We start from the raw sequence: 27760 nt of genomic DNA, 5'->3' as shown, positions 1-27760 counted from the left end.
GATTTGTCGTTACACCAGAAAAAGAATCCAATACCCAGACAATCCACAAACAAAGTAACGCTTGCGATAGTAATAGTATAAAAAAATATCGTGTGTGAGATGGTTTTTCATGGTGTTGAGGATACCTCTAATCCCAGGAAGAATCATTGGTCCAGATACTAGAAAAGGAAAACACACATGATCAGGATAGAAACACCTATACAAACATTAGAATTATTTTCTCTTGTCTTTTTGTGTCTACCAAAGAATCGGTCTTTCTTTAATCTCGTGTTATTATTGGTGTAGTCGCTGGGTAATAATTATTATTTATTGCGACAACGTAAAAGAGGTTTTTTAAGTCCGCCTTCTTTGGAAATCCTTCGGATTAAATCTTTATTGGGACGTGCAAGATTTTTTTCGGAGAATAAATCTATAATATATATATAGGGGAGATATTGTTATACCTTGGCACATAATTTTTCAAACTTTTCTTCTCTCGGTCAATTTTTACCATAAAATTTCACTAAATTCCTTTTTATCAACTGTATACTGTGTATACAGTTAATCATCATATAAATTTTATATTCCTTTTTTTTTTTTTTGCTACTGTAATTATGAAAAATATGGATTTTTTTGAAAAGACAAAAATGCTCCAACGTACAACAAAAGAGTCTTCTATCTTGAAGCATGGACACCAGGGTAAAATTACAAAGATAAGAAAAAATACAAATGCTGCACTAAAAATAATATAATAAGTATTTTTTAGCATAAATAATATAGTGAAATAAAAATTATTAAAATAATGACACAAATATAATTATTAATATATATAAACAAAAGTAACAATATAATGGAGGTAGGAAAGTTATAGTATAGATGAAATGCATATCGTTCTTTATTATACTTGTAGAAAGGAAAAAATTATGTTTTTAAATCTTTAGTTCTGTCAGTTCCTTTCATGCTATGTGATTGCATTAGAGATACAATATCCGTGATGTCAACATCTGCTGTATATGGCACTGATAAACAATAAAATATTTTCTCGCCTTTCCTCCTAAAGATCTTAATTAGGTAAAAGTTTTTGTTGAACGCATCCCACACTGTAAACTTTGTTTTTTTCCGCCAAATTTGACTAGGAAATAACTGATAGTGGAGTGGATGAGAAGAAATCGATTTTTTGCTGAAGTTTGTTTTATAGAATAAAAGTATACAGAACTTAAATGTAAAATAATGAATTTGTATTTAAAAGTGAAAAACGAAGCATTAAAATGTAGGTTAAGTTTAGTATTTCAAGGTAAACTAGGAAAATTTTTCAAGTTTTATACTGTTCCAAGGAACACGATGCTGTATTATTTGTGAAAAATATTAATAACGTTTTTCATGATGCTTTGTGTGATTGAGCACTCGGTACGATTTATCAAGAGAATGCGCAAATTATAATTGCTAAATACGGTTCACTAAACTTGAAACGTTGAAAAGAAACACCTCAAAACAAGAACACTTTTTTTTTTTTTACTTTATGTGCCTTCTTGCAAAATCTCTGTCAATGCCATAGACAAAGAGCTGAAGGCACGTTCAGTGTTGTAAGGTTATGTATTTCTAATCTGTTGCACTCCTAAAACATCCGCTATAGAAAGCACTACTGTCAAATATATTCTAAGTGTTTCAGGTTTACTATGATCAAGGTATAAGTTTCTCTTAATTGTATAAGGCTGGGATTACACTATAAAATTTTGATAAAAGTTCTTTTTTAAAACTCGAAAAATTCAACCAACAAGGTGATCGATTGCATTTGCTAGAATGTTACTAATGCTCTTATTGGTTGCATTTTCAACTTTCATAAAAGTACGTTTACAAAACTTTTATAGTGTAATGCCGGCCTAAGAGATATTATGAGATTTCTATCACAGCGATTTATAATATCCTCCATATTTTTGTATTGTATATTACACTCACTGGACAAAGAATTCGCTTCTCCATGGTTCTGCAGACCAGAAGTGAGCACCTCCGGTCACGGCCAATTGAGGCCCGCCAAAGGATCCCATCCGGCCCATTGAATGTATTCTAGTAGAAATTTACGATATGTTCCTGGGCTGGCCATATTTCTTCTATAAAACTACGTTAAATCGGTATCCCTACGGAAAAAAAATGAACATTCCCAATTATAACCAAAAATGTTGTCATTTATCACTGAAAAATTGGCAATAACCTGAATGGATTAAAATTAAATCCCCCCCCCAAAAAAAAAGTTTAGTTTGCCAAATGTGTTGAATTAATATTTAAATTACCATAATTAATTAAGATAACTATAATCCGATCAGGGCCAGGCACGACCAATCGGGAACCGCTGATGTACAATATTCACGTTCATCTGCGAATGTTCCTCTTCGAATGTTCGTGCACTTCTTCCAGGCATGGAAACTTGTTTAAGGGATAAATGTTTTCCTAGGAGTGCATATTGTAATGAAGTAATTTACTTTAATTCAGCATAACCGAAACTACTACTTCTTTATAATGTTATTTATGCATTTACTTGTTCATACTGCTTTCCAGATATCATTTTAAGATAGAACTGAATACATAACCATGTTGTAATTTTACATTAAACCTGATCATAAATTTAAATTCAGATTCTCAACAATAATGTTAGACCTATACGTGTGTGTGTGTGGCAACAAAACTTTATACGTAGGAGATGCGTGCAGTTGAAAATGAAAATTAGGTATGATGAGATAGTGGAAAAGAGAGACGAAAATCATAATTTTCCTTCTCGGGAAAAATATAGGGGTTTTTTTTTTTCTTCTCCACTCATAAAATTTCATTTTAGCCCCCCCTGATACAATAGGAGAAGTAATTGAAGGTTTTTGAAGATGCATAGAATCCATCCTTTTATTAAGGTTCCTCTTTTCAAATTCTCGTACCTCATCTTGAAAAATTCATTCTTCAAACTCCTTTTCCAGATTAATAAAATCCATCTCTTAAATAAACGTAATTGGTTTAGAACGGAATTCCGTTCAGCCGAGTATGCACATCTCGAGGCGAATCTTTCGAAAAAAAGGAACAGGTAATTTTTGTTGGTGTTTATGAGCTCATTCTCGTGAAATTATTCTCTTCGGTTACAATGGGATGTGGTTATGAGTTTGTACTCTTTGCTTTCTCACGGGCAGAGGATGTTATTTGCTGTTGGAATTATAGCCGTCGTCGTTCGTATAACAAGCACGTCTCTGTGAATTAAATTCTAGTCCCATCGAAGCTTGTAGTTATTCGCATTAAAAACTTTGTTGAATCTTTTCCCACCATCAATGATTTTTTGATTACTTTCATCTTATGTGTTATTTTAATAACAATGCTTTGGGAAATAACATGCGTAGGCCTGTATTAGGCCGTGAATGTGCTGCTTTTTTTCAAGCCTTCATCAAGTTCGATGCGTAACCCTTTTGCAAATGAACTGTCGCCGCAATGAAATTTATATTAATAATATAATACACGTACGTTATATGGAATACATTAAATTATTAAAGAGGGGGCATTGCGTGATTTTTCTTCTCCAAAAAAATCATTTTTCGATTAATAAATACAGCGTATCCCACAAATGCATAAATTGTTTAAAATTCATTAAAAAAATGAAAGGATTGATATATTTGAATGCTGTTTGCGAAAAGGTTCTTCTCATGAAGGGTGTGTGTGTGTGTTTTTTTTATAACAATTATTGATAACTGTTTGTTCGAACGTGAACAAACAATTTTCATTAAATGATGGCCGCGAAAAACCTCCCCAAAAATATTCATATACAAAACTTTGCATGAAAATTACTTGAATTTTTTTTTTTTCAAAGCGTTGTTCAAATGCGATGTTAACTCAGCCACGAATTGCCAACGGAACCATTACGAACGTTTCGGACGTAGAAGAGATTGAAGAAAAGTGTGTTCAGAATTCTACGATTTGCTTTTGTGCAGCGTCATCTATCAACAGTTTATTTTACATACCAAAAAAAATTACCTTTCATGAGAATAACTTGTTTTTTGCAAACCATTTTCAAATACAAATTCTTTTATTTTTAAATTAGTAACTATTTACTAATAATAACCATTACTATTTACTAATAATAACCATTACTATTTACTAATAATAACCATTACTATTTACTAATAATAACCATTACTATTTACTAATAATAACTATTAATATACTTAAATAAATATTTATTAATGTATGAGATCTTCTATTTAAAAATTTAAACTTTTAATCTACGTGCACCCAAATTAGCTTTTAGCATAAGGTGCTAGCAAACACAACTCATGCTAGTATTCCATTAAAATGTTTTTTATCCACTTGTTCAAAGTTATGTAAACTTTGTATATCTTTTGGCACTATAGTAATATATGTTTGGTGAGAGAACTTTTTAGTGATTTCAAGCGAAGTATGAAATTTTGGTGGTTTTTGAAACAGTTGATGTTAGTTGCAGTTAATATTCGAAAAAATACTAATACCCAATCATTAAAATCCCAAATGCTCTATTAAAGTGTATAAAAGTATCTGCAGAATTTAATTCAAAAAATTCAGTGCCTAAAGGAAATAGAAAATTTTTAAATGTTCCTTAAGATTTATGTTTCCTCATAAGAAAGCATGGAAAGTCAAGATCGTGCACCGACCCCCTTAAATTAATAAAGTATTATCTCTATTCACACAAAAAAGCAACTTCATGTGATTCTAACTTCTTATATTAATTTTTTTCAGTTGTTGGAATTTAAATAACGGCATTAGTCAGCATTTTGTCCTGTCATAATACTGTACTCGTACGTATTGTAGATATGCATTTATAATATTAAAATGATGTTAATAGAGCATCTATGTACAGGGTGCATAGCAAACAGGGGATATGGCATTTTACTGGCGAACCGTTGATTCTAGAGATATACTTCCAGATAGAAAAAGTTTCAAAATAACATGTAGTACTCAGCTATGTCATCCGTGTTTCAAGGGGTTGTGTAGTTATCAAAATAAAAAATTAACTTTCTATACAGTCCCCGTGTTCTCCAAAACCCAGTTAGAAAGTTGCGGCCATGTCTCTCCTGATACCAACAAAAAACAATCCACGTTTCTAAGTGCCATATTCACTGAGATATTCGAAAAATGGAGGGAAGTTAGGAAAAAAACGGCTCTAAATGCGGAAACCCCGTTTTACCCGCATTTAACGCTGTTAATTTTTCCCAACTTCCGTTCGTTTTTCGAATTCGAATATCGCAGCGAATAACGCATTTCAAAACGTGGATTTTTTTTTATTTTTTTTTTTACAACAACAACAAGGGTCAGGGCAAAAACTTTGTAACTCGGGTTTAGGGCAAACGGAGAGACTATATAAAAAGTTAAATTTTTTATTTGAATAGCTATACAGCCCCTTGCAATATGAATATCACATCTGAGTACCACACGTTATTTGGATACTTTTTTCTAACTGGAGCCTCTAGAATCAGCGGTTCGCCAGTGAAATGTTATGTCAAAACCGCTGAAGCTATAAATATAAAATTTGGTCGGTAGTTTCATTTTATGATACAAGGGCTCACTACGAAGGGGTTTTCCTAAATTCGAGCAAGGAGCAGTTCAAAGGTTATGTATAGAAATCATGCCGAGCCGAAACCTCTAAAGCTATAAATATGAAATTTGGTCAGTATTTTTATTTTATAATGTAGAGACTCACAAAGGGGGGAGATTTTTCCAAATTCAACTTCTATAAGGAGTCATGCGGGGGGGAGAGTTCAAATGCGATATGGGGCAAATCATCACCTAACAATATTTTCTGCTTACCAAATCCACGTTAGCGAAGCCGTGGGTAACAGCTAATCCTGCATAAAAACCAAACAATTCGATCATATAAAAATCGAAAAAAACTAAACTTCACTATGCTAGTGCATATAATGCCTAGGATTGTATTATGTAGGAAAAGCATTCAAGATTTGATCTTTATAAATAATTAAGATTTTTTTTAACTAGATAAGATTAAAAAAAGATAATTCTAAGATAATTTCTAGGATAATTCTAAGATAATTTCTAAGATAATTCTAATTATATGAAAGATTAAGTCCTTTTTTATATATAATTAAATCTTTTTATAATTAACTGCATTTAATGAATGTGAGATCAAATTCATTAAATTTATAAAAAAAATTAGAGCATATATCAAAAAATGTATTCATGCAGAAAAATACATAATTAATGTAAGACACGTTCCGAATGTCAAAGAAAAATTCCAAAAATCTCATTCTATCCACTCGTTTGATTTGTTTGCTCTTTCAAAATAATATTACGTGTCGAATTTCTAAGCGTGCTCTTTCTTTATGCTTTACTACACTTCAATCCCTTTTGATAATTTAAATATATTCAGAACTCATTTGGACAAAGCAAAATTAATCATCAAATATCAGTAAGTTGCTTCTTCGGGTGCTTCTTACCCTCTGAAGAAAAATTTAACTTGTTTAATTGAAAATACCGAGGAAAATACCTGTTTAATTAGTAGAAAACATTCGGTTCAAATTATTATAAATCACTCGAATATTTGCTTATTATTTCCGATTTATGTTGAACACAACTAAATTAACTTTCCATTGTATGCACTTGGAATCAGAAAAATATACTATAAATGTTACATTAATTAAACGAAGAGACTGTTTGATGTCATGAATACATTTCGATTTTTCATTCTAAAATATCATCACTCATTTAGTCACATAAATACTCACTTTACTGTAAAATTTACATTGAAATATACATCTTGAATTAAAATGATTCTAGCAAATTATCATTTTTATTAGAAAACTTGTATACTTCAGCATAATTTTTTAAATGATAATTAACTTTACATCTCATCTGTTAATTCGTCAGGAATAATAATTTTTTTTTTAATGATAATATATCACATTTTGAATAATTCATAATATTACAGTTCGGAATATGCAGTCACGGACATTTCTGACATTTTAATTTTATCTGGATCTTAAAACTGATCGGAAATTTTTTTTTCCCCCAAAAAATCTCGGCAGAAATCTAAATGACATTCTTTTGCGGAAAAAAATAAGAATTTTTCACCGTCTCGGAAATCCACGATTTTCAAAAGTAGAAACCGTAAATTTTTTAGAGAAGGGAAGAGAGAGAGACTTTTTTTTTACTTAAACAATAGAAAAGAAGGATTTTATTTTAGTTTTTTAATATCTCAAACAAAAAAAAAACATAATACGAGTGAAGTCAAAAAAGTGCAATAAACTTAGCAATGATGTTTCAAAGCTCAAATGTTTTTGTTTTGTTTTCGACTTGTTTGTGGATTTTTATCTTTACCTTTCTTTCTCAATGGTCTTTCATGTGTTTTTTCGCGCTTTTCTTTTGTTCGACAGCAATTTATTTACCAAACTGTACTTCTTTATGGAAGTAAACAACTGTACTCACCTCTGAGAAAGGAACCCAAGTAATGTTTCTCTCGAAATTCCTCATTTCAGCTTCTTTTTTTGTCCTTTAAACTCTTTATATTACTTGCTTTGAAAGTATAGTTTTTTCCTGTTTATATTTTTTTTCACTTGAAATCAGTTAAATTACGAGGTTTCAACCCATTTGTTTCTTTTTATCGTAAGTATACGATTTGTTTTTTGCTGTTTTTATTTTCTCCAACGAAGCCATTGTTTTTTACTATTAGTAGTTCTTTACTTACTTTCAAGTTATTTCTATTGTTTGGTTTCTATCATTTATTTATTTGTTACGTGCCATATACTATCATATTATTCTTATTCTTTTTCACCTACTAATTTTACCAAGAAGATTTATATTTTATATGAGTAAATTATTTAGAATTTTGAATATATTTTTAAAATATATATATATATATATATATATATATATGATAAAAAAACTGGGGTTTGATTGAAAATTTTTATAAAGTCTAATAATGTTTTATTACTCGAAAAACAATTATTTTGTGAAAATTCATTTATGTTTATTAGCTAGTTTATAGGTTATGTAATTTGTGTTTTCTTCCGTGATTTATGCTTTTATATTGGGTTGCTGTATTTTGGTAATTACAGGTATAACGCTGTATTTGACATCCATATTTTTTATGGGCATGTTTTCAGCCAACTCGTTGGGAATTTGCTTGTTTTGGCTCTTGCGTTTGTATTTGTATTTCAACTTTTGTGGTGATTTATTGTGTATTTATATTTTATTCTTTCCATATTTCAACCATACGTCATTTGTGCTTAATGCAAAAATTTTAAGAGCTTTATTAATCATATTTAAGTTTTGAATCCTATAAAAATTCTTGAAAAAAAACCATTGAGTACAATAAAAAAATAGAAACAATCAAAATTAAGAAACTGCTTTCATCGAGAGATGTAGTAGACAGATCAGTTAAAATTTAAAAAAAAAAAGCTGAATTCCGCAAATGCGTATAAATTTTAAATCCCACTACACTTAAAAAAACCTCTGGCTCTGAAGAACTACAATGAAAGATACTTATAAGTAATTTCACTGTTAAAATTTAAAAGAACACTTGACATATGCAAATACTTTAAAAATAAAATATTTGTTAGTTTTATTGGAAGGGATCTCAAGTGAAGTTGTTCAATACTTATTAATAATTAGGGTCTAAAAACAGAAAAAGTTTGTGTTTTAATCTCTTTTTTATCAGAAATCTTCCATTACTTAGCTCAAAATATGGATATTAATATTTAAAACGTATAATTGGAAGAAGGTATCGATAGAAATATTTACAGTTCACTAGTTATACTTAGCTATTAATTATCAATTAAGATTATTTTCTCAAAAAATACTTCGTGTCAAGAGTTCCACTATTATATTCATTCTACTTCCTTAAGACCACACACAAGAAAGAAATTTATACATTAAAAAAAATGTATTATGTATGAATGAACTGACAGGTCAAAGAAAAGAAAATTTTTGAAAGAAAAAGTTCTTATAAAAATTTTTTTTCGGTGAAGTTTCAGTAAAAAATATCTTTAGTGGTTTTAATGAGAACATAAGCCTTAGAAAAAGCTTCTCCAACATCAAGGACAGAGAAAAAAAAATTATTTTTTAAATTCAATTTTTCTTTTATATTTTGATTTTTAATGAACATCAAAAAAAATGGGGAAAAAATTTGTAGAAACAATTTTTTAGAACTTTTTTTTTTTTTATTTTATGATTTATTGATGAATTCTGTTTTCTCGCCAGTACTCTGAATAATGATACCAATTAGAATAGGGGTTTTTTTTTTCCTCCTTTCATAACGATTTTTTTTCTTTATTATTTTATGCCATCTTTATTTTTGTAACAAAAATTGCGAATGGTGGATAATAAGAAAGGAGAAATTTCTGTGCATTAAAAGAAAAAAAATGGGTAGTTGGAATGTTCTCTTGATATCAAGTGTGTGAGTGCGTTTTACCTCTTTTCCTTATTAGAAGAGTAATTTCCGCTACCATTACTAATGTCCTAGACGTTGTATGCTAATTGGCTTCTCTCTTATTTTATTTTTAAATTGATTTTACAACCCTTTCGCCCCTTTTTTTTTTTAACGTTGTCATTAATTTTTTTTCCTTATTCCGTATTAAACAGAATCGTTTACATTGAAATCATGTTCTGGAAAAAATGTTTTGTTCTCTTGAAATAAAGATTTGAAATACGAGTTCATTTTTAATGTTTTAGACTTTTTATGTGACTGTCTCTGATTTATCAATTTTTGTATTTTTTATTTTCATTTTGAATATTGGGGGTTTTCACATTTGTTTTATTTTGAAGTAAATTTCATTTCTGGATTTGTTTCAAATTGTGATGTAACTATTAACTCTGAATTCTTTGAGCATTGACTTATTTGAGAGGAAACTTGTTAATCCAGTACTGTAATGCGGAACCTAACGTGTTTCGCAATTAATTTAAGGCGGCTTCTGCTTTTTTAAAATGGTACAAAACTTTCTTATGCAAAAATATTATTAAAAACATTATTTATATCGATTGCTCTATTTCAAATTTGTATCACATATATTTAATTATGTGTGCTATGTTAAGACAGTATGTATAAAATTTTATGTATCTCTGATACTTAGTTTTTATGAATTTTCGAAAAAAAACACATTATAAACAGCTTGCGCGCATGATAAAATAACATGACGTCAATGAAACTGAATAAAAATTGATTCAAAATAAAGGAAACTGTTCAGTCATGAAATAAATTTGGATATTTAAAAAGATTTGGATTTGAAAAAGATTTGGGATCCATTCATAAACACTTGGATTATAGAAATAAAAGTTTTTAATTTTTGAAGTCTTAAAAAATTTTTAATTTAATTTTGAATAACATTGAGTTGATAGAATCTCGCTCTTTTTCATCATTTTATGAACTGGACAGTTTTCTTTATTTTGAATCATATTTTATTGAATTACGATGATTTTATACAATTTTACCATGTGCGTAAGCTTTTTTTAATACTTTGTTTTTTTGAAAATCTGTGAGAACTCAAATATTGGAGATATGTAAAAATTTTACTGTCATATACAATCTAATATATGTGGTAAAACTGTGAACAATGGATAAATAATATTTTTAATAATATTTCTGCATAAGTTTTTTACCATTAGACCCCGCTCAAGTACCGAGGGAGCATTTTAAATTTCGTTCATAAACTCCAGGAGTTCCAGTTTGATATGATTGGGCCTTGAGAACGCGGGCATTTTCTGTTCACGATTTGGATGAAAGATGCATGGTTATTCAACGAAAATACGGGAAGTGCCAAAATCCATGATATGTTTCAAAGATCTATATAAAATCAACGAATTTTAATATCAGGATATAAGGTTTACATATTATAGTTCAAACTTTTTTTCACCTACCACTACCGCTTTTCAATACATGTGACCATCATTCAATTCGCCTTTCCTCGCATTTGTTTGTTGCACTTGAATCACGTGAAAACTACATACGTTAACCAAACACAAACTTTTGAACTATTTCATTTCATTTTTTTTAATGTTTCTATGATAAAGTAGGAATCATCAAACTCCAAAGTGTCATATATTTTTAATGAAGTGTGTTTTTTTCCCGATTTTCAGCAGGTGCAAAGTAAGGAACATAGATAAAAGCGTTTCATCTAAGAAAAATCACCTTTAAAAAATATCTAGTCTTGTTAATTCAAAAATAAGATACTTTTACGGTCGTATTCACCAACAGTTTCAACTGCAAGCGCAGGTTAAACGATCAGCGATCGACACGGATTGGTTAAAATCCTTAATTTAACCAATCCGTTTCGATCTTCAATCCTTCCACCTGCGATTGCAGTTGAAACTGTGTTGGTGAATACGGCTGTTAAGAAGGCATCAATGCCGCTTTGAAGGGTTAAAATTTCTAATCATGACAATCTTTTTACTGGAGTACTCTCATACTCAAATTAAATTATTTATAATAGTTTTGTAATGTTTCATGGATTTTCGGCCAACCCAGTATGTCACTTAAATTGCTTAGAACTCCAAAATGACTAAATTACCGGTGTTCTAATCAGGCCTAATCAAGCGAATTCTCTACTAGAATGTCATGGGATAAAATTTAGCTAAATAAAGTAAGGTCAAACGAATGAGTTTGTGTGCTCCGCTTAACAAACGAATGTTTTTTTTCTCGAGCATGTTGCAGGTTCATGCCCTCAACTTACGCATTGATGTTTTCTGTTTTTAAATGTTCATGCGATATAGTGTTATGATATTTATTGTTATGTTTGAAATATAGTAGTTCGGTAGCCCTTTTGACAGATTTCAAAGATAACTGAAGTAGATTTTCTGCAATAATCCGGGACTAAACATTGGAATTTCTTACCAAGTTTTTTACCAATTTTTACCAATGTTTTTTCAACTTTTTTTCGAAGAGATTGGAATATAAATTAATATTTAAAAAATTAATTAGTGAAAAATGTTTGAAGGATTTGTAGGTACCATATAGATGTGAGTAAAACCATCAAATTGTTTTCACAAAAACGTGACAACAACCCTATTCCTTAAAATTTCATCATTGAGGAATGAAATTTTCACATGCGGATAATACGCAGGCAGTTACGGTAATAATTTAAAACAAATACGTGTACGGTTCACCAACTGGTACTCAATAACCAGAACTGATGAAACTTCTCTAAGTAGCATAACACAATGTGTATCGTTTAACAATCCTCGAAAATGCTGGGAATGTAAAAGAAAATTTCTAGCTCCACCACGTGACACAGGGAATATATACATTTCTTTGAAGAATCGCAATGAATATCAATGTGCACTTCTTACGGTATTTTTATATCTTCTCATACCGTCGTCGTGCGTAACAGAATTGCTCAGTTGAGATACCTACCCATTGACATCTAATTTTCCTTTCTTTGAGCCCACCCGCTGGCTAGAAAAAGGATTTAGCGGCATGCGCAATTTTTTTTTTTCATCCCTCTTTTACTAGCACTATATATCATATATAGTGAAAATCCAAGAAACATACGCACCTGGAACTCACTGCCCATGAATACATCAGAACACGTCGCTACTTCGTGACCTCAAGATAAAAGAGACCGAATTTCTTGTCAATGAAATCTGTATTCGAAGCATACAGTATGTGGCGATGGTACCGAACATCTCTACGAAAAAAATCATATTTTATTCATCATGAAACGGAAATATATAAGGAGAAACATTTCTTTTGCGCATATAAGAAATATACGAGTGATATTCGGTCTACGAAATTGGTACAACGAGGACCGAAAAAGAAACGAGTTTACCTTACATGTGTGTTTTATGATCTTCTTCGACCGATATCCAATTCGATGCATATCTGAAATTCGATAATAGGAAATGCCGCATCGAAAATTTTGTTAGAGACGTGTGTTTGCTTAGTGTTATTTTCTTCCTTAACTAAAAAAAACAAGTAGGAAAAATAGTGTTTTTCTATCAACTATTGTGATATGGTATAGAAATAAGTAAAGACTTTGAATAATCCGAGTTTATACAGATCGCAACTGAGTCATGACTATCATTATCGCTACGTCAACATCATCACTGTAAATCAACAGCAGCATCATTTGTCTATATTTGCATTTCAAAAGTGTATAATCAGATTTTTCAAAAAAATAATATTTTTATACTGTTTTTATTCATGTTATTTTTCGTTTTTTTTTTTGCAGCTTCTAGAATAAGATATGAAATAACTCAAGGTAATACGGGAGGAGCTTTCGCAGTGAAAAACGAAACCGGTGCTATATATGTTGCTGGTCCATTGGATTACGAATCTAGAAAAGAGGTAGATCATGTTCTTGTATTTTTTCATTGTATAAAATACTACTATAATTACGAGAAAACTATTCATTTCCCAGCATTTCTATTATAAAAAGAATAAGACAAATTATTAGTATAATTTAAAATTTTCATAATATTTAGTAAATACAGTTGTTGTAGAGATGAGACATGAACGTGTTAAATTAGCATATTTTTATATCGTCTCTCGATGTTGGTCTAATAAATGTTATTATCTCATCTATTAAATATTAGCAAAGAAAAACCTATTCGGAAATAATTCATTATTCAAGTCTTTATTGCATCGCGAATTATGTAAAGTACAAATGAAATTACTAATGAAATACGTGTTGTAAATAAATTAAGAGATTATCAAATTTTCTGCGCATTAAAATATCAGAGATTATATTGAACAAAAGAAAGTTTTAAAATATTTATTATTTATAATGTATTATCCCTCCTCTAGTTATTGCTCATATTTTTAATGCATAATATGGAAATTTCAATCAAGGAAATTTCAATCTAATAAAGTAATTATTAATCATTGAAGTTTTCTAGAATTTTCATTCTTTTTCCAGATTTCAAAATCTGATGTTTTTTAATGTTATTTTCCAATGAATATTGACTGGATTCAAGCTTTTTGCATGCGTTTACGTAGATGTGTACTCCTAGGTTTATCTTTATTTTCTCTAAAAGAGTTCCTATTTAAGAGAAAAACGCAATGTGCGTAATGAATACGGTACTTATTGAACATGAATATATACAAAACTGTCTTCCAGTTCTATATCTTTTCATGGAAATCAATGGAAATTCTCTTGTATTATTTCAAAGAAATACTTTTGTTCGGTGAAATGAAAATGTATTCACCTCTATTTTAAAAATGGTGTCATAAATACGTCAAATGCTTCTTCCACAATATCAGTAATAATATTAAACAATTGGTGTCTAAATTTTTTCTTATCTATATCGAGTGAAGCGAAAAAAAACCCCCATAAAATCGTGTTAAAAGAGTGTTTTGATTAAGATATAGAACAAGTATAATAAAAACTTTGATTAAATGAAGTTTATTTACTGCCGATGCTTTGTTTTTTATCGAATAAAAACATATTTAGCTTCATCAAAACTTTCAGCTGCTTCAAGAGATTTTTTTGTCTTAATTGTCTAATTAACGTGAAAGGTCCCTTGTGTGTGCAGTTTTTCCCGTATTGAAGGGTATCTGACAAAAAAAAGGGTAACTCCATATACAAATACAAATACAAATACCACGCCACAACAGGCAAATTGCCCAACGAGGTGGCTGACTTAAGAACATCATGGATCCCCGAGCCATTTTTTGGAGGCCCTACCTACTACTGCTACACCACACATGCACCCTCCCCCCCGCGAAACCCCCCAACGAATGCGGGAATGTGCGTGTACGTGTAGTGCAACCTGACGTAAAGTTTGTTTCTGTGTAATGCTTGTTATGTGTAGTGCTGTCATCTGCCCCCAGTTTTTCTAACTATGAGTGAAGTGTTATGATTGAACGATTTATCGTTGTAGGACTGTTGCTCTCTGTGGCGAGACTTTTTAACGGGGAGATCGGCTCGCATTTGCGCCTTGAAGTTGGGAACCACAGAAAACCAACTTCAGCCGACCACCACTGTGGGGTTTGAACCCGGATCCTCGCGTCCATTAGCTATGATAATAGAGTCAAATCCTTTGAAAATAAATATAATAAGTGAGAAAATGTTTATTTGGTGCAAACTAAAAATTAAAATTTTATAATTCATTTTTCTAATTTAAGTCGAAATTGACGGAAACGAAACTAATTTTTTGCAGTGAACCTTTCAATCAGCATACCGAAACAATGGCTACTAGATTACGTACCGTAAAAAATATATACAGAGTATACAGAGTATCCCGTAAATGCTAGCACGGCCTTTATTTCATCAACCGTCCGTCGTAGAGGTATGATTACAATTCAAAAAATGCTCAACAGCCGTTCTAAAATCACCCTGTACCAGTTTTGAGAGTGAAAATACAGTGTATAACAAAATCAAAAATATAAATTTTTATACGGATGCTCGGTCCTCAAACTTTCAATTAGAAAGTTGGTGCCCTGTCTCTCCTTAGCCAACAGAAAAAATTGCACGTTTCTAAGTGCAACATTGACAGAGATATTCAAATTCGGAAAACAAAGGAAATTCGGGAAAGAACAGCGTTAAACACGAAAAACCGTTTTACCCGCATTTAACGCTGTTCTTTTCCAATATCCCTCCGTTTTTCGAATTCGAGTATCTAGGTGAATATTGCATTTAGAAACAGGGAATTTTTTTTTGTTGGCGTCAGCAGAGATAGTGCAACAACTTCCTAATTGGAAAATAGAGTACAGAGCAACTGTATAAAAATTTATATTTTTGATTTTGTTACACACTGTATTTTCACTCTCAAAGCTGGTACAGGGTGATTTTTGAACGCCTGTTGAGCATTTTTTAAATTGAAATATTACCTCTACGACGGACGGTTGATGAGATAAAGGCCGTCCTAGCATTTACAGGATACCCTGTATATAAAAGTATTAAAGTGTACAGTACACGTCCATTGCATCCATGTGCATTGCATTCTAGCATTTTGCAACGATGCATGTTGTGAACCGGTACTTTCCGCAACTGCGGTTTTCTTACAAAGCCTTCAAAATAATGCTTTCCCAGCAATGTCTCCAAAATAATGATGTCTCTTTCTCTCCCTCTCTCTCTGAATATAGTTTTCGATATATATATATTACGTTCCATGTAGAGACACTAGACTTCGAACTTAGACCATCACGTATAAATATCTCTTCGAATGGAGTTATTAATTTTCTTTTCAGTAACCCACAATTCTGTGGTGTTTGGTCAGAACATGATGTCCCAAAAAAATGGATTTTTGATCTAAAAGTAAGTCTTGGTAATTATAACTAATTAGGCGTGAGATAAATGCACAAATACGTGCGTACAGCTAAGCAACATGCTGATGTATATTTTCATTTGTATTTGTGTGTATGCTTTGTTTCTGATTTTTTAATGACAATGAAAATGCTAGTATCTCAAAACTGTGATTTTGGAGTTATCATATTCTGGCCAAACACCGCAGAATTTACGTAAAAACAAAGTGAGAAATATTAATTCAATCAAAGTATTGAAAGTCTAATTAGAAAAGTTGTCAAATGAAACGTGCGAGAATAAAGACAATTATTTCGCCATTTCTCCATCTCCTAGATTGAAATTAAGCATCCTTTTCAAAGGAATTCAATGGGAATAATTCGCCTATACTAGAGAACTCAAAACTCCCTGTACTTTTGAGTAATCTGGAGTCAGTTCTTAATTTCTATTCCTTCAGAGAATATCGAATTTCTCTACAAACGCACAGATAAATTATATTCATATTTTCAAGTCAGTCACATTTCTCTTAACACCTTTTCCACACTTCTTTAGTGGAATAACCGCTCAAAAAAAATGGGTTCGCATTGAATTTCTCCCGCATCTGTATACATAGATATGCAATGGGCATAAACTCCCCAAAAATTCTCATGCATTAGCTTACCAAATATTTAGATACACATATATATATTCATACAAACATATTGAACGGCAACATTCTACTGCATTCGCTTACTCCATCGCGGAGGCTCTACAGAAGAACAAAGCATTGGAAACTGTCAGAGCATTCGCATTTCTCAAACACTAAGCTAATGGAGGCATTCATAAACAGAGTCGGTGAGAGTACTTTCTGTTCCTCTCACTCTGCTCTGCACAAATATACACCAAGCTATGCCTCGTGGATATCGGCCGTTTGTCCTCATCTCTCTCTCACCGTTCGTGCGCAACCCTTTCCCCCCTCCCCCTCTCCGCCTTTCATTTTCCACCATTTGCATTGAGAATATGACCTGCAGTAAGTCGTGTTTAATATTCAACACACCAAAATGTTATGTACCGGCACAGGAACAACGTGGAAGAGGGAATGTGCTCTCTCTCACTCAAACCATACACACACTCACACACACACATGGAAACAGAACCGTACAGACATTTCTCCTTCGACCCTTTATTCGCCCAAACACAGTATTTATAGACAGGCTTCTGCTGAGTATGGTTCAGCAGGTGGGTGTGTGGGGTGGATAGTGGGTATGAAAATGATGGGAACTGAAAATATTTCGGATTCCACCAGCTGAATGATGTAGTTGGTGGGAAGAAGGAAGCCCTATCGTTTCAACCTAGCAATGGCCTAGTTGGTTAAATTATGGAATTCCCCCCTCTCTCTCTCCCCCTTATTCCTCTGCTAAATACCTCCCGATATGACGGGTACAAAAGCAGATGTTTCTGCCATTTCTAAACATCCCGTTTTGTGTTTGTCATAAAAGCAGCTATTATCTCAAGGGATGTGGACAAACACACGTGTACAAAGGTATTTGTTGTCATAAAAAGGCAAAGGTTGACAACGTAGGTTGGACGATTAAACCCCCGTGTTGGGTAGAATTTGCCGAGCCTTACCGTGGGTTTACGAGTTTCGAGATCGTGATTGTGTCTTGAATTCGCGAGGTATTTTGGATGCTTAATAACTTTGAGAGTTTCGAAATTGTAGTTCTGCTAGTATATGTCAACGTGGGAAAATGAGAGAAGTTACTTTTCACATGTTTGCATGTCAGGTTATCACTGTTGTGTTTTACAGTGAGGACATAAAATACTTTCACTTAGTAATTATGCCGTCTCGTATTGCTATTGGGTTATGGATTTCTCAAATTAAACACGTTTAATGCTTTAATTTTATAGTTCGGGCTAATATGCAAGCACGTTCGAAGCTGCAACAATGGCTAGGAAAGAAGTGTATAGATGTTTACGCATCAATGAAATAATTTCTAATTGCGTTTTTCATCTCTCTTGATCGTCACAATACCTTAAAATAGGAAAAACGCCGGTGTTCCCACTTGTCTCACTTTTCCTACATTTTGATAAAATGCACTACTCTTGTCCTACTTTTTTGGTTTTGTGCTGCTTTTCCTACTTTTTTTTTACCAAATCTTGTCAACAAAATTCGTGTAACTCTTTTTAAATGAAGAGAGAATCGTCGGAATATTACGAGGTGATACAAATGCAGTAAATTGCAATTAATGATACTGTCAAAGCATAATTTGATCGTTTTTTCAAGTTGTTTGGTTTTATGAGGGGTGTATGTGGACCATTTGGTTCATTAATTTTTCTTTTGCTTTGTTTGAGGGTTCAAAAACTAATTTCGTGTCAATATTTCTTCCAATCATTTTATATTCTACTTCATGGTCTTGGACTATTCATTGTACAATTACTAACATTCATCTTTCAAAATTACGGTGCACATTTTGTGTGTAGGTGAAACAACAGTTTGCGTAACAAAGCAGTTGGATACCTAGGCCTATTCTAGATTTCGTGACTGATGCTGCCCGATAGCATTCAATTGTCTTCTGTATTTTCAAGACATGCAGAGGCATAAACAGTGTTTGCAAAGCTCTGAAAAGAACTAGAAATGAGTGCTTTATTCGTTAAAAATGATTACACTGTAAAGAAATGCAGTAAAACCAAACAGGTTCACCTTTACTTATTTACGTTGGACCTTGTAATTTACACATTTTGCACTGTTCCTCTAACTACATTTTTTTCTGTGATAAAAAAAAATCCCGTTTTGAAAAAGTAACTTTCACAAACTACATTCAAATGTACGAATGCCTCCAATTTTATGAGTTTTTAAACTATTTACGATTCAATGGGACACCTTGCATGAGGCTAAAGTGTGAAAATATTTCAGTCTTGAATTTTTTGAGAAATTAAGCTAAAACAGATATTCCTTCGTATCCTAAAAAAAAAAGTCGAAATTAAGCAACTAAGATTAGATGTACTCTGTCAAATATTATAATAATATGTAGTCTTAAAAACATTTCCACTGATTATTCAGTTGCTTGTGACTCGTTTAAAATTCTACACGTGAGATAAATATAGCAACACACATTTTCTGAAGCAACACAAAGTTATCTTTACGTGTTAATTTCTTTCCAGAACTAAAAATCCGAGAGGAAAACATTTTTACACGATATTAGACACAATCAAAGAAAAACGATATTTGCTCTTCTCATAATGATATCATTGCTAATTGCGAGTGTTCTAGTTAAAGTATCGACTATGGTCTTTCTATATCCCGCAAGAACTCAATGAAAAATTAGCGATAATTTACCGCAAAACAAACACAAGACGTTTCTACCTTCTAATTATCTTAGTGTAGATTTCAATTCCCAAGTAAACAGCGCCACTGACGATATTCTCTAGCAAAACTCACCCCGAAACTTCGTTAGCAATGATACGAATTCATTAAAAAATTGCAGTTAATTAAATTGTTGCTACGCAAAAGTCGTCGTCTTTTTTTTTTTTGAATTTATAAACAAATATTTTTCTTCAAAAATTGGAGAAATATCGGTGTTTAGATTTCGTGTTCGTGACGTGCAACATTTATAAAAGATGGCGTCTCGCTCTTCTTTTTTTTAGTTGGTAAAAGCGGAAATTAAAGCGACCGACCATCAACGACTTGTAGGTTTTAAATTAAGTTTTTGGCTGAGAAAATGTGATAAAAGAGGAAAATAATGTATATAAATTGCATATTTTTGAAGGGGAAAAAATATTTACTTTCCGAACATTAAATAGCTTTCAGTTTAATTTCTAAGCGCACTCGAGAAACTCTTAGGAATAATTTCTTCGAAAAATCTTCGAAATTAAATATTTTTTCCGTTACTTTATTTTCCATTGCTGAATTTGAGAATATTACCTCATATGCATTTTTGTTGTTTAATGAATAGCTCGACGTCACGGTTTGCATCTTGAGGAAAATTATGTGAAAGTGGTAAAAGAAAAATCTCAATACATCAGACAAGTGTTTAGCGTAAATTACTTACTTAGGGTCCAATATTTTTCATTTATTTTAATTCGGTTATAACATAAATTTTCCCCCAGGACGCTTCTATCAGAAATCCGTAATAAATTTCTGAATTATACACGAAATATGACATGAATGTCGCTCTCCACTTGTTAATACAAGATATACGGAAGACTGGATGTTGTGAAGATATTTATTATTTCAGATGTTTATTTTTTAAGGAAGGAAAAAACTCATCTCTGCCTCCACCGGGAGTCGAACCCGGGCATATATACGCTCTAGCGAAGGAAAATCTCTATCTCCTCTGTAGCTTAGTGGTCAGAGCACTCGTCCGGCAATCGAGGGACCCGGGTTCGACTCCCGGTGGAGGCAGAGATGAGTTTTTTCCTTCCTTAAAAAATAAACATCTGAAATAATAAATATCTTCACAACATCCAGTCTTCGTATATCTTGTATACACGAAATATATTTTTGGTAAAATTGAGTTTTTCCTCATTCAGTTTCCAGTTGAAATATTCAATGCCGCTAAAGGATTTCATTAGTTATTTCACTTTATATGGGCTATTATAATGTCTATAAAACGAATATTAATGTCGAATTTTCTCTCGATTTAAGTGAAATTGTATCTGTATCACTAATAAACTGAAACCCCCGTAGGACATACATGCTCAACCTATATCGCCTGCTGGCAAATGTGTCCCTCGGATATATCTGATGTGGCTCTTGACCTCAAACCTAATTTTGTAAAAATGAACTAAGCGGCATATTTGTAGATGAGTTAGGTGACCCGCGGTGCGGTTTCACATCACTTAAGTGGACCGCGGCACATTCCCAAATCACTTAAGAGACCAGCAACATATTCACAGATCATAGGGCGGTATTCACCGACATGGTTTAAACTATAGTCGCACAAGTTTTTGATAAGAGATCCACACGGATACTGGTTAAATTCACAGATCAGTTTAGTCACCCACGATATATTTACAGATCAGTTTACTTGATCATTGATCATTTTTGTCGCACCACGGTCATTTTCTGCACAATAGGGCTAATTAGACCGGGACCTATAATTTATTGACGATTCCGAACGGCAGGCTTGTTTTTTATACTCATCGAGAGGTTGGTGCGCTAACCCCTCGATGGGGGACTCGCTGCGGTAGCAATTTTTTTGCTGCGGTCAAGTCGCCGTTTTTTGTTGTACCCCCTGTGTCAGGAAATTTATCAGTTTAGTTAACCACGATATAATTCTGGAGCACTTAAGCTGTCCGCGGCACATTCCCAGATCACATGAGCAACCCGCGGACACAGTTACATAGCACTCAAGCGGCCCGTGGTGGAGTTCCACATCATTCAAGTTACCCGCGACCCAGTTCTAGTTCACTCAAGCAGCTGGCGACACATTTAAGGATCACTTAAGTGACCCACGGCATATTTACAGATCACTTAAGTGACCTGTGAAACAGTTTCAGAGCATTTAAACGGCCCTCGGTGCACAGTTGCACATCACTTATGTAAGCTGAGTCGCAGTTCTTAAGTGGATCACAGATCACTTAAGTGGACCGCGGCACATCTCCAGATCATTCATATGATTACATTTTCAGATTACGTAAGAGGACTACAGTGCTGTTTCAGACCACTTAAAGGGCCCGTGACATGTTTTCAAATCAATGAAGTGGCCCGCACTCTCCTAAAGGTTGAACACCCTTACTGTAGTATATATATATATAGTTTTTGCCGATGGGCTAAATTACACTGAAAAAAAATGACAATAACATATCTGTAGAAAGACGTCACGCTCCCCTGTTAGTACAATAGATACGGAAAACTGGTTGAACGAAGAGATATCGGTGTTTCAGGGCAAGAAAATTCATCTCTGCGCTCACGGGGACTCAAACCCCGGTCTCTCGTTCGCGCGAGGGCATAGACGAATTTTCGTTCCCCTGAAACACCGATATCTCTTCATCCAGCCACTTTTCCGTATCTGTTGTATCTGTGTTGTTTGGAATCACTGTCAATAAACGCTGGTGAAATTTCCCAAGTGTAACGAAATATTGCTCAATCGAAATAAACGATGATATAATCGATGTTTCGTACCTGATTATCGAAAGTTAGAGAGAGATCTCGGTGAAATAATTCAATGATAATAGAAAATTACGCCCGGTATCTCTGAAGCGGGTAATTCTCTCTCTCTCTCTCTCTCACTCTCATGAGCGATTCCCCTCTCAGAAGTGGCTTGGAATAATGATGGCTGTATAACACGCAAAGTTAGGGCAAGTCGCGGAAGCTTTTACAGCTGTGTGATATAGTTCATCCGTCACTAAGTATTACTGTTCACTTCAAAGAAAAAAAGAGCTGTAAACATTGGAAGGAAAAAAAAATAACTGAACTCTCACGCGAGGTTATAGTTGAGTACAGCCAAAATTTTCAAGTAAAAATCTCTTCTTTTACCTGATAATAATCTATTAATATTTGTTATTTATTTTGTCTTTCCCTTGCCGTAATCCGTTCAATTTTCGCTAAAAACATTCCTCCCATAATGAACGCCATCATTTAGAAGATAAAGGATTTTTAATTAATTAATTAAATACTAATAACCACCACCAACAAACCAGAGAAAATTTTATCTTATAATTATTTATTGAATTATTCTAAGTAATCTGTAATGTAGTTTTTGCTGTTTAATGATTCTTTTTTGTTCAGGATTATAAATATTTGAAAACCAATTCTCATTACAGTACAACAAACTCTCTCCGTTCCATCGAAAACGGGCGTTATATTGGAAGATCTTATTATCGAAAGTTTGAGATAAAAATCTTTTTTAAGAGAATTCAATACACTTGGACAGATAAAAAATTATGTGTTATCCATTTTGTTATGATATAAACAATCGCAATGAAGAAATGCGTTAGATTAAAAATTATTAATGAAATAAATTGTATTCATTAATTACATTCACATACGTATGTATCGAATTTTCCACTATTAAGTGTGATGATCCAATACAATTTTGGCTAACGAAGCACGTGGATTTTTTTGCAATTTTTTTGCAAAAAAAAGGAGGTGGGCAGAGCTGAGTTCACTAACGTTGTGTCGGATTGAATGGTCACTGTATAGGTCATTATATTGGATGAAAAAATAGCACTGGATGAATAGGAAAAAATTTGGGATTTATCTTATACAAATACAAATACAAATACAACGCCACAACAGGCAAAATGCCCAACGAGGTGGCTGATAAAAAGATGCCCATAAAAATATGGTTGTCATATGTTTCAAAAATACAGCAACCCAATTAAAAATGCAATTAACACAAATTACAAACAATATATACACATGATAAAATATTATACGATGCCCATAAAGATTACTTATGGTTGTCTTATTCTAAGAATGGATAGCTTCTCGATTTACCCCAACATGTTTATCGTATTTCTTTTTAAACGTGTCAATTGTGTTACAATTTACTACCTCCGGGGGTAAGCTATTCCATTTATTAACAACCCTATTGGAGAAAAATTCCCTGCGACACCATAACCTTGCATTGTCCCTCACCAATCGATACTGGTGTCCCCTTGTAAAAGCAGTCGATTGGCGGTGTACTAAAAGTTCATGGTCCATCCTATCCATCCCATTGAAAATTTTGAACACTTCGATCATATCTCCTCGACACCTGCGTTCATCCAATGTAAACATATTCAAAAAATGAAGTCTTTCTTCATAACTCAAGCCCTGTGTGCCAATAAGGACACGCGTAGCTCTTCTCTGCACCCCTTCAACCAAGTCTATGTCCCTCTGTAGGTATGGTCTCCAAAACCTTACAGCATACTCCAGTCCAGGACGAACTAAGCCTCGAAAAAGAGGAAGAATGACTTTAGGAGAACGCGAAGAGACCTTTTTGAAAATGAGACCAAGCATTCTATTCGATTTTTTGACAACCGCTGAACAATGTTCAGAAAACTTAAGTCGCTCGTCAATGAGAATTCCCAAATCGGTGACTCTAGTTGCATCCGGGATAGTGACACCATTCAACTCGTAAGAGAACCGTGGGTTGTTCGAACCAAAATGAGCGACCATGCACTTATCTACGCTAAACGTCATGCTCCATTCATTTGCCCATGCTGCAATCTTGTTTAAGTTGGTCTGGAGCAACTCCCTATCGCTTTCATTCCCGATTACCCCCATTAGCTTCACATCATCTGCGAATTTGCTAGTAATTCCATCGATACCCTGATCGAGTTTATCGATAAAAAGTGAAAAAAGTATGGGGCCAAGGACACTTCCCTGAGGAACTCCACTTGTGACGTCTGTCCAACCAGAGAATTCCCCGTTCACCATAACTCGTTGCGACCTATCTCTTAACCACGATTCTATCCAATTCAGCAAGTTGCCCCCTATTCCAATCTCGTGTAAACGCTTCAAGAGTTTGCCATGTTGGACCCGATCGAATGCCTTCTGGAAATCAAGGTAAACAACGTCGACATTTTTGCTCTTACCCAAAGCCTTAGTCACGTAATCATAGAAGCAAAGGAGGTTAGTTACACATGACTTCCCCTTCCTGAACCCATGCTGATTATCCGACAATACATTATTCTCGTCTATCCACTTCACAAACTGCCTTTTGATGATAATTTCCAAAATTTTCGAGAGGGAGCTCGTCAAACTCACTGGACGATAATTAGACACCACTTCTCTACTACCCTTCTTAAATATCGGAACAACGTTAGCCAGTTTCCAATCTCTCGGGACGATACCCTCAGCAACACTACTCCTGTATATCTGTGCGACTGGCCCCAACAATTCATTAGCACCTTCCCTGAGAACCCTGGGATAGATATCATCTGGTCCTGGTGCTTTGCTTGCACATACATTTCTTAGAAGATTTAGGACCTCCACGTCTTCCACTTGAATATCGTTGAGCGTTTTATTACCCCATGCAACACCCGTATATCGAATATCATTATCTCCATTAAAAACCGACGCGAAAAAGTCATTGAAAGCACTACACATGCCTACATTGCTCTCTACTTTTGAGCCTCCTATCGAGAGGGGGCCAACTGTCCCCTTACATCCATTATTGACGTATCGAAAAAATGATTTTGGGTCAGAGCCAATGTTATCTTGCCAATCATGGAACGGTAGCAATAATGCACGGTTGTTATAACCAGCATCGTATTATGTTGTGCATTGCTGAGAACCTTTGTGGTGTATTGATTATGTGGTAGGCACTATTGGAAAATGCTTCACGTTCCCAAACTAATTATGGCTTGAATAATATATTAAAGAAGTGATTTTTTAATTGGTCTTTATTGATATACTATCAGTGTTTTTTTACGTACCCTCGATAAGTATATATGCAAAATCAGTATCCAGAATCACTAAAAACCGATGATAAACATTATATTTCTTACAATGCAAATGTAATCATGTATTGTATTCCCCATACACTAACGTGTAAATCATGTTAATCCAATGCTAAGCTTACATAGTAGGATATAATCAAGTATCGAAATCCAACAGATACTACAAAGTCGAAGATAAATGGATCTGAGGATGTTAAATGTATTACTCCTAATGTTGGAAAGTACCTACGCATCGGGATCGATGGTCAGTATCAGTCCTACAACATCATTTACTTTCACGTATTCCAATTGAAACCATTAACATCTCACGTTAGGCATGCGATAAATTACATTATATCAGTCAATTTTAGTATCCAAAATGGTCATTCGAGTGAGAGAGTTGTTCTCGAACTAATGGTTTCATGATCTGAGGAACGGAGCTAAAATTATTACATTAAACGTACTATCATTATGTGTATCTGTCACAATACCCTCTGAAGAAAAACAGTCATTCATTTAGAATTCATTAGCTATTTATGAAAATCATTGTCGTGAAAATATAGTAGTTGTCTTAATTGATGTAACAATATAGTACCAATTTTTACACCTTCGACCATGAAATGGATAAGTGCCAATACAAAATTCAACTGTATGTACCCCCCCCCCCCGATTCGTAAATAAAATAGCTGCTTTTATGGATTTTATGAGAATACAATTAGTGCTAAAAATCAGTTAATTATCGTAGCAAAAATATGTCCAGGATTCAAATACCTAAATAAGTTGTTTCAATATGCAGTAAAACTCGGTATGAGGGCACCAAAGTTTCCTTAAAATTTTGCGATTTTAACCGAGTTGCCGTTACAACCGAGGTTGGCATTTTCACACAAAGGCATTTTAAATATGAAAAATATACTCAGGTGCAATCAAATTCAAAAATCAAGGTGTTTCAATGCGATTATGGTGACCAGATTTTATCGAAAAAAAATGCGGGAAATTGTGATCATGAGCACGGGCCATCGCCAGTTTTTGGCGAAATTGCTGATTATTGCTATGAATTAAAAAATATTTTACGGCATAAAAGAAGTTCTGCGTGACAAAAATATGCAAGGATTTTCCATATTTTTATGGATATCTTTTCTTCAGCTTCGTTGCGCATATTGCCTGTTGTGGCCCTTGTATTTGTATTTTTGTATTTATAATCATATTCTTATGATATAATTTATAAGTTACATGAATGGTAATTATCCCTGATTTTTTTATTTGAGTTAGAGTAAGCTTCGTCGAGAAAAAATGGGAGATTTATCTGAGAATTTTCTTGAAATTTCTTGGGAAATGGAATAAAAGTGGCGCACAATGTGTCGTTATATCCAAGATCGTTACGTTTTCGTCGACGTTATAAGCAAGGCTCATCAGCATTATTTTCCATAGGAAACAGCCACCTAATATTGACGACGTTATAGATAAGGTGTCCTTACAACCGAGATCGTTGTAATTGGGTTTCACTGTAGATTGAAATAATTTTAACATATTAACTTGGCCAGTTGAATACTAGTTCAAAGATCTATCTTTCCAGATGCATATTTTTGACTTATTACTCTAATTTCGTCTAAAAATGCAACACTTTCCTAGTTCAGTAATTTTCTCACGTGAGAATTATTTTTACGGTTTTTTTTCCATATTTTTTCCTAATACTTTTCCTCCATTTATTCGAATGCGTTGGGAGAAAAATGACTAGTCATGTAAAAACTTTTTTTTTCCACCCAATGAAACTGTAAATTAGCTTTTTGAAGACTCTGCTAATGAACTTACTAATGAAGGGGCAAAATAGAAACCATTTTTTGTTCTTTTTTACTAACACGTTTCTTCCATTGCGTCCAGAACTTTTCGAGATTAATAGTGCTTAAAAAGAAAAAGAATAATGATAATAGCTAAAACTTTGATTTTATTGCCTCTTTTGCTTTGTGTTAGTTGGAGATTCCCATTTATTTATTTATTTTTTTTGTCACTTTTTCTTACGATAGTATTAGTTCTATTCGGGAGAGAATTCACACATTCTTATTAGAGTAGCCCAGAAATTCATTCCATTATTTTCCATCCAAGTCCTTTTTTGATTTCATTTTAGGCCTTCGTGATTGTTTAATCCATTTTAAAGACTTGAAGTATAAATGCTTCAGTGTCACACAATGTCGCCAGATTTACCATCTTGTGCGTTTCATATCATTCTAAGCAACAGCTTAGTCCGTTTTACT

At 33.2% G+C, this 27760-nt stretch overlaps 1 protein-coding gene across 5 annotated transcripts in view; it reads left to right on the top strand.

Annotated features, from left to right (window-relative positions):
- CadN (neural cadherin) overlaps positions 1–27760 on the top strand; it is a 610878-nt gene that overhangs the window by 512259 nt on the left and 70859 nt on the right. For all 5 annotated transcript variants that reach the window (XM_089240252.1, XM_089240174.1, XM_089240398.1 and 2 more), the window contains one exon: positions 13152–13267. In XM_089240252.1, the coding sequence (XP_089096378.1) occupies positions 13152–13267 (116 nt within the window). The remainder of the gene's footprint in view (positions 1–13151; positions 13268–27760) is intronic.

Source organism: Pholcus phalangioides, unplaced genomic scaffold (genome assembly GCF_987345545.1).
Source record: "Pholcus phalangioides strain wild (caught in Gottingen) unplaced genomic scaffold, Ppha-v1.0 ptg000001l_1, whole genome shotgun sequence".
NCBI lineage: Eukaryota > Metazoa > Arthropoda > Arachnida > Araneae > Pholcidae > Pholcus > Pholcus phalangioides.
The sequence above is the reverse complement of the archived record's forward strand: the minus strand, read 5'-3'. Positions and strand labels throughout refer to the sequence as shown.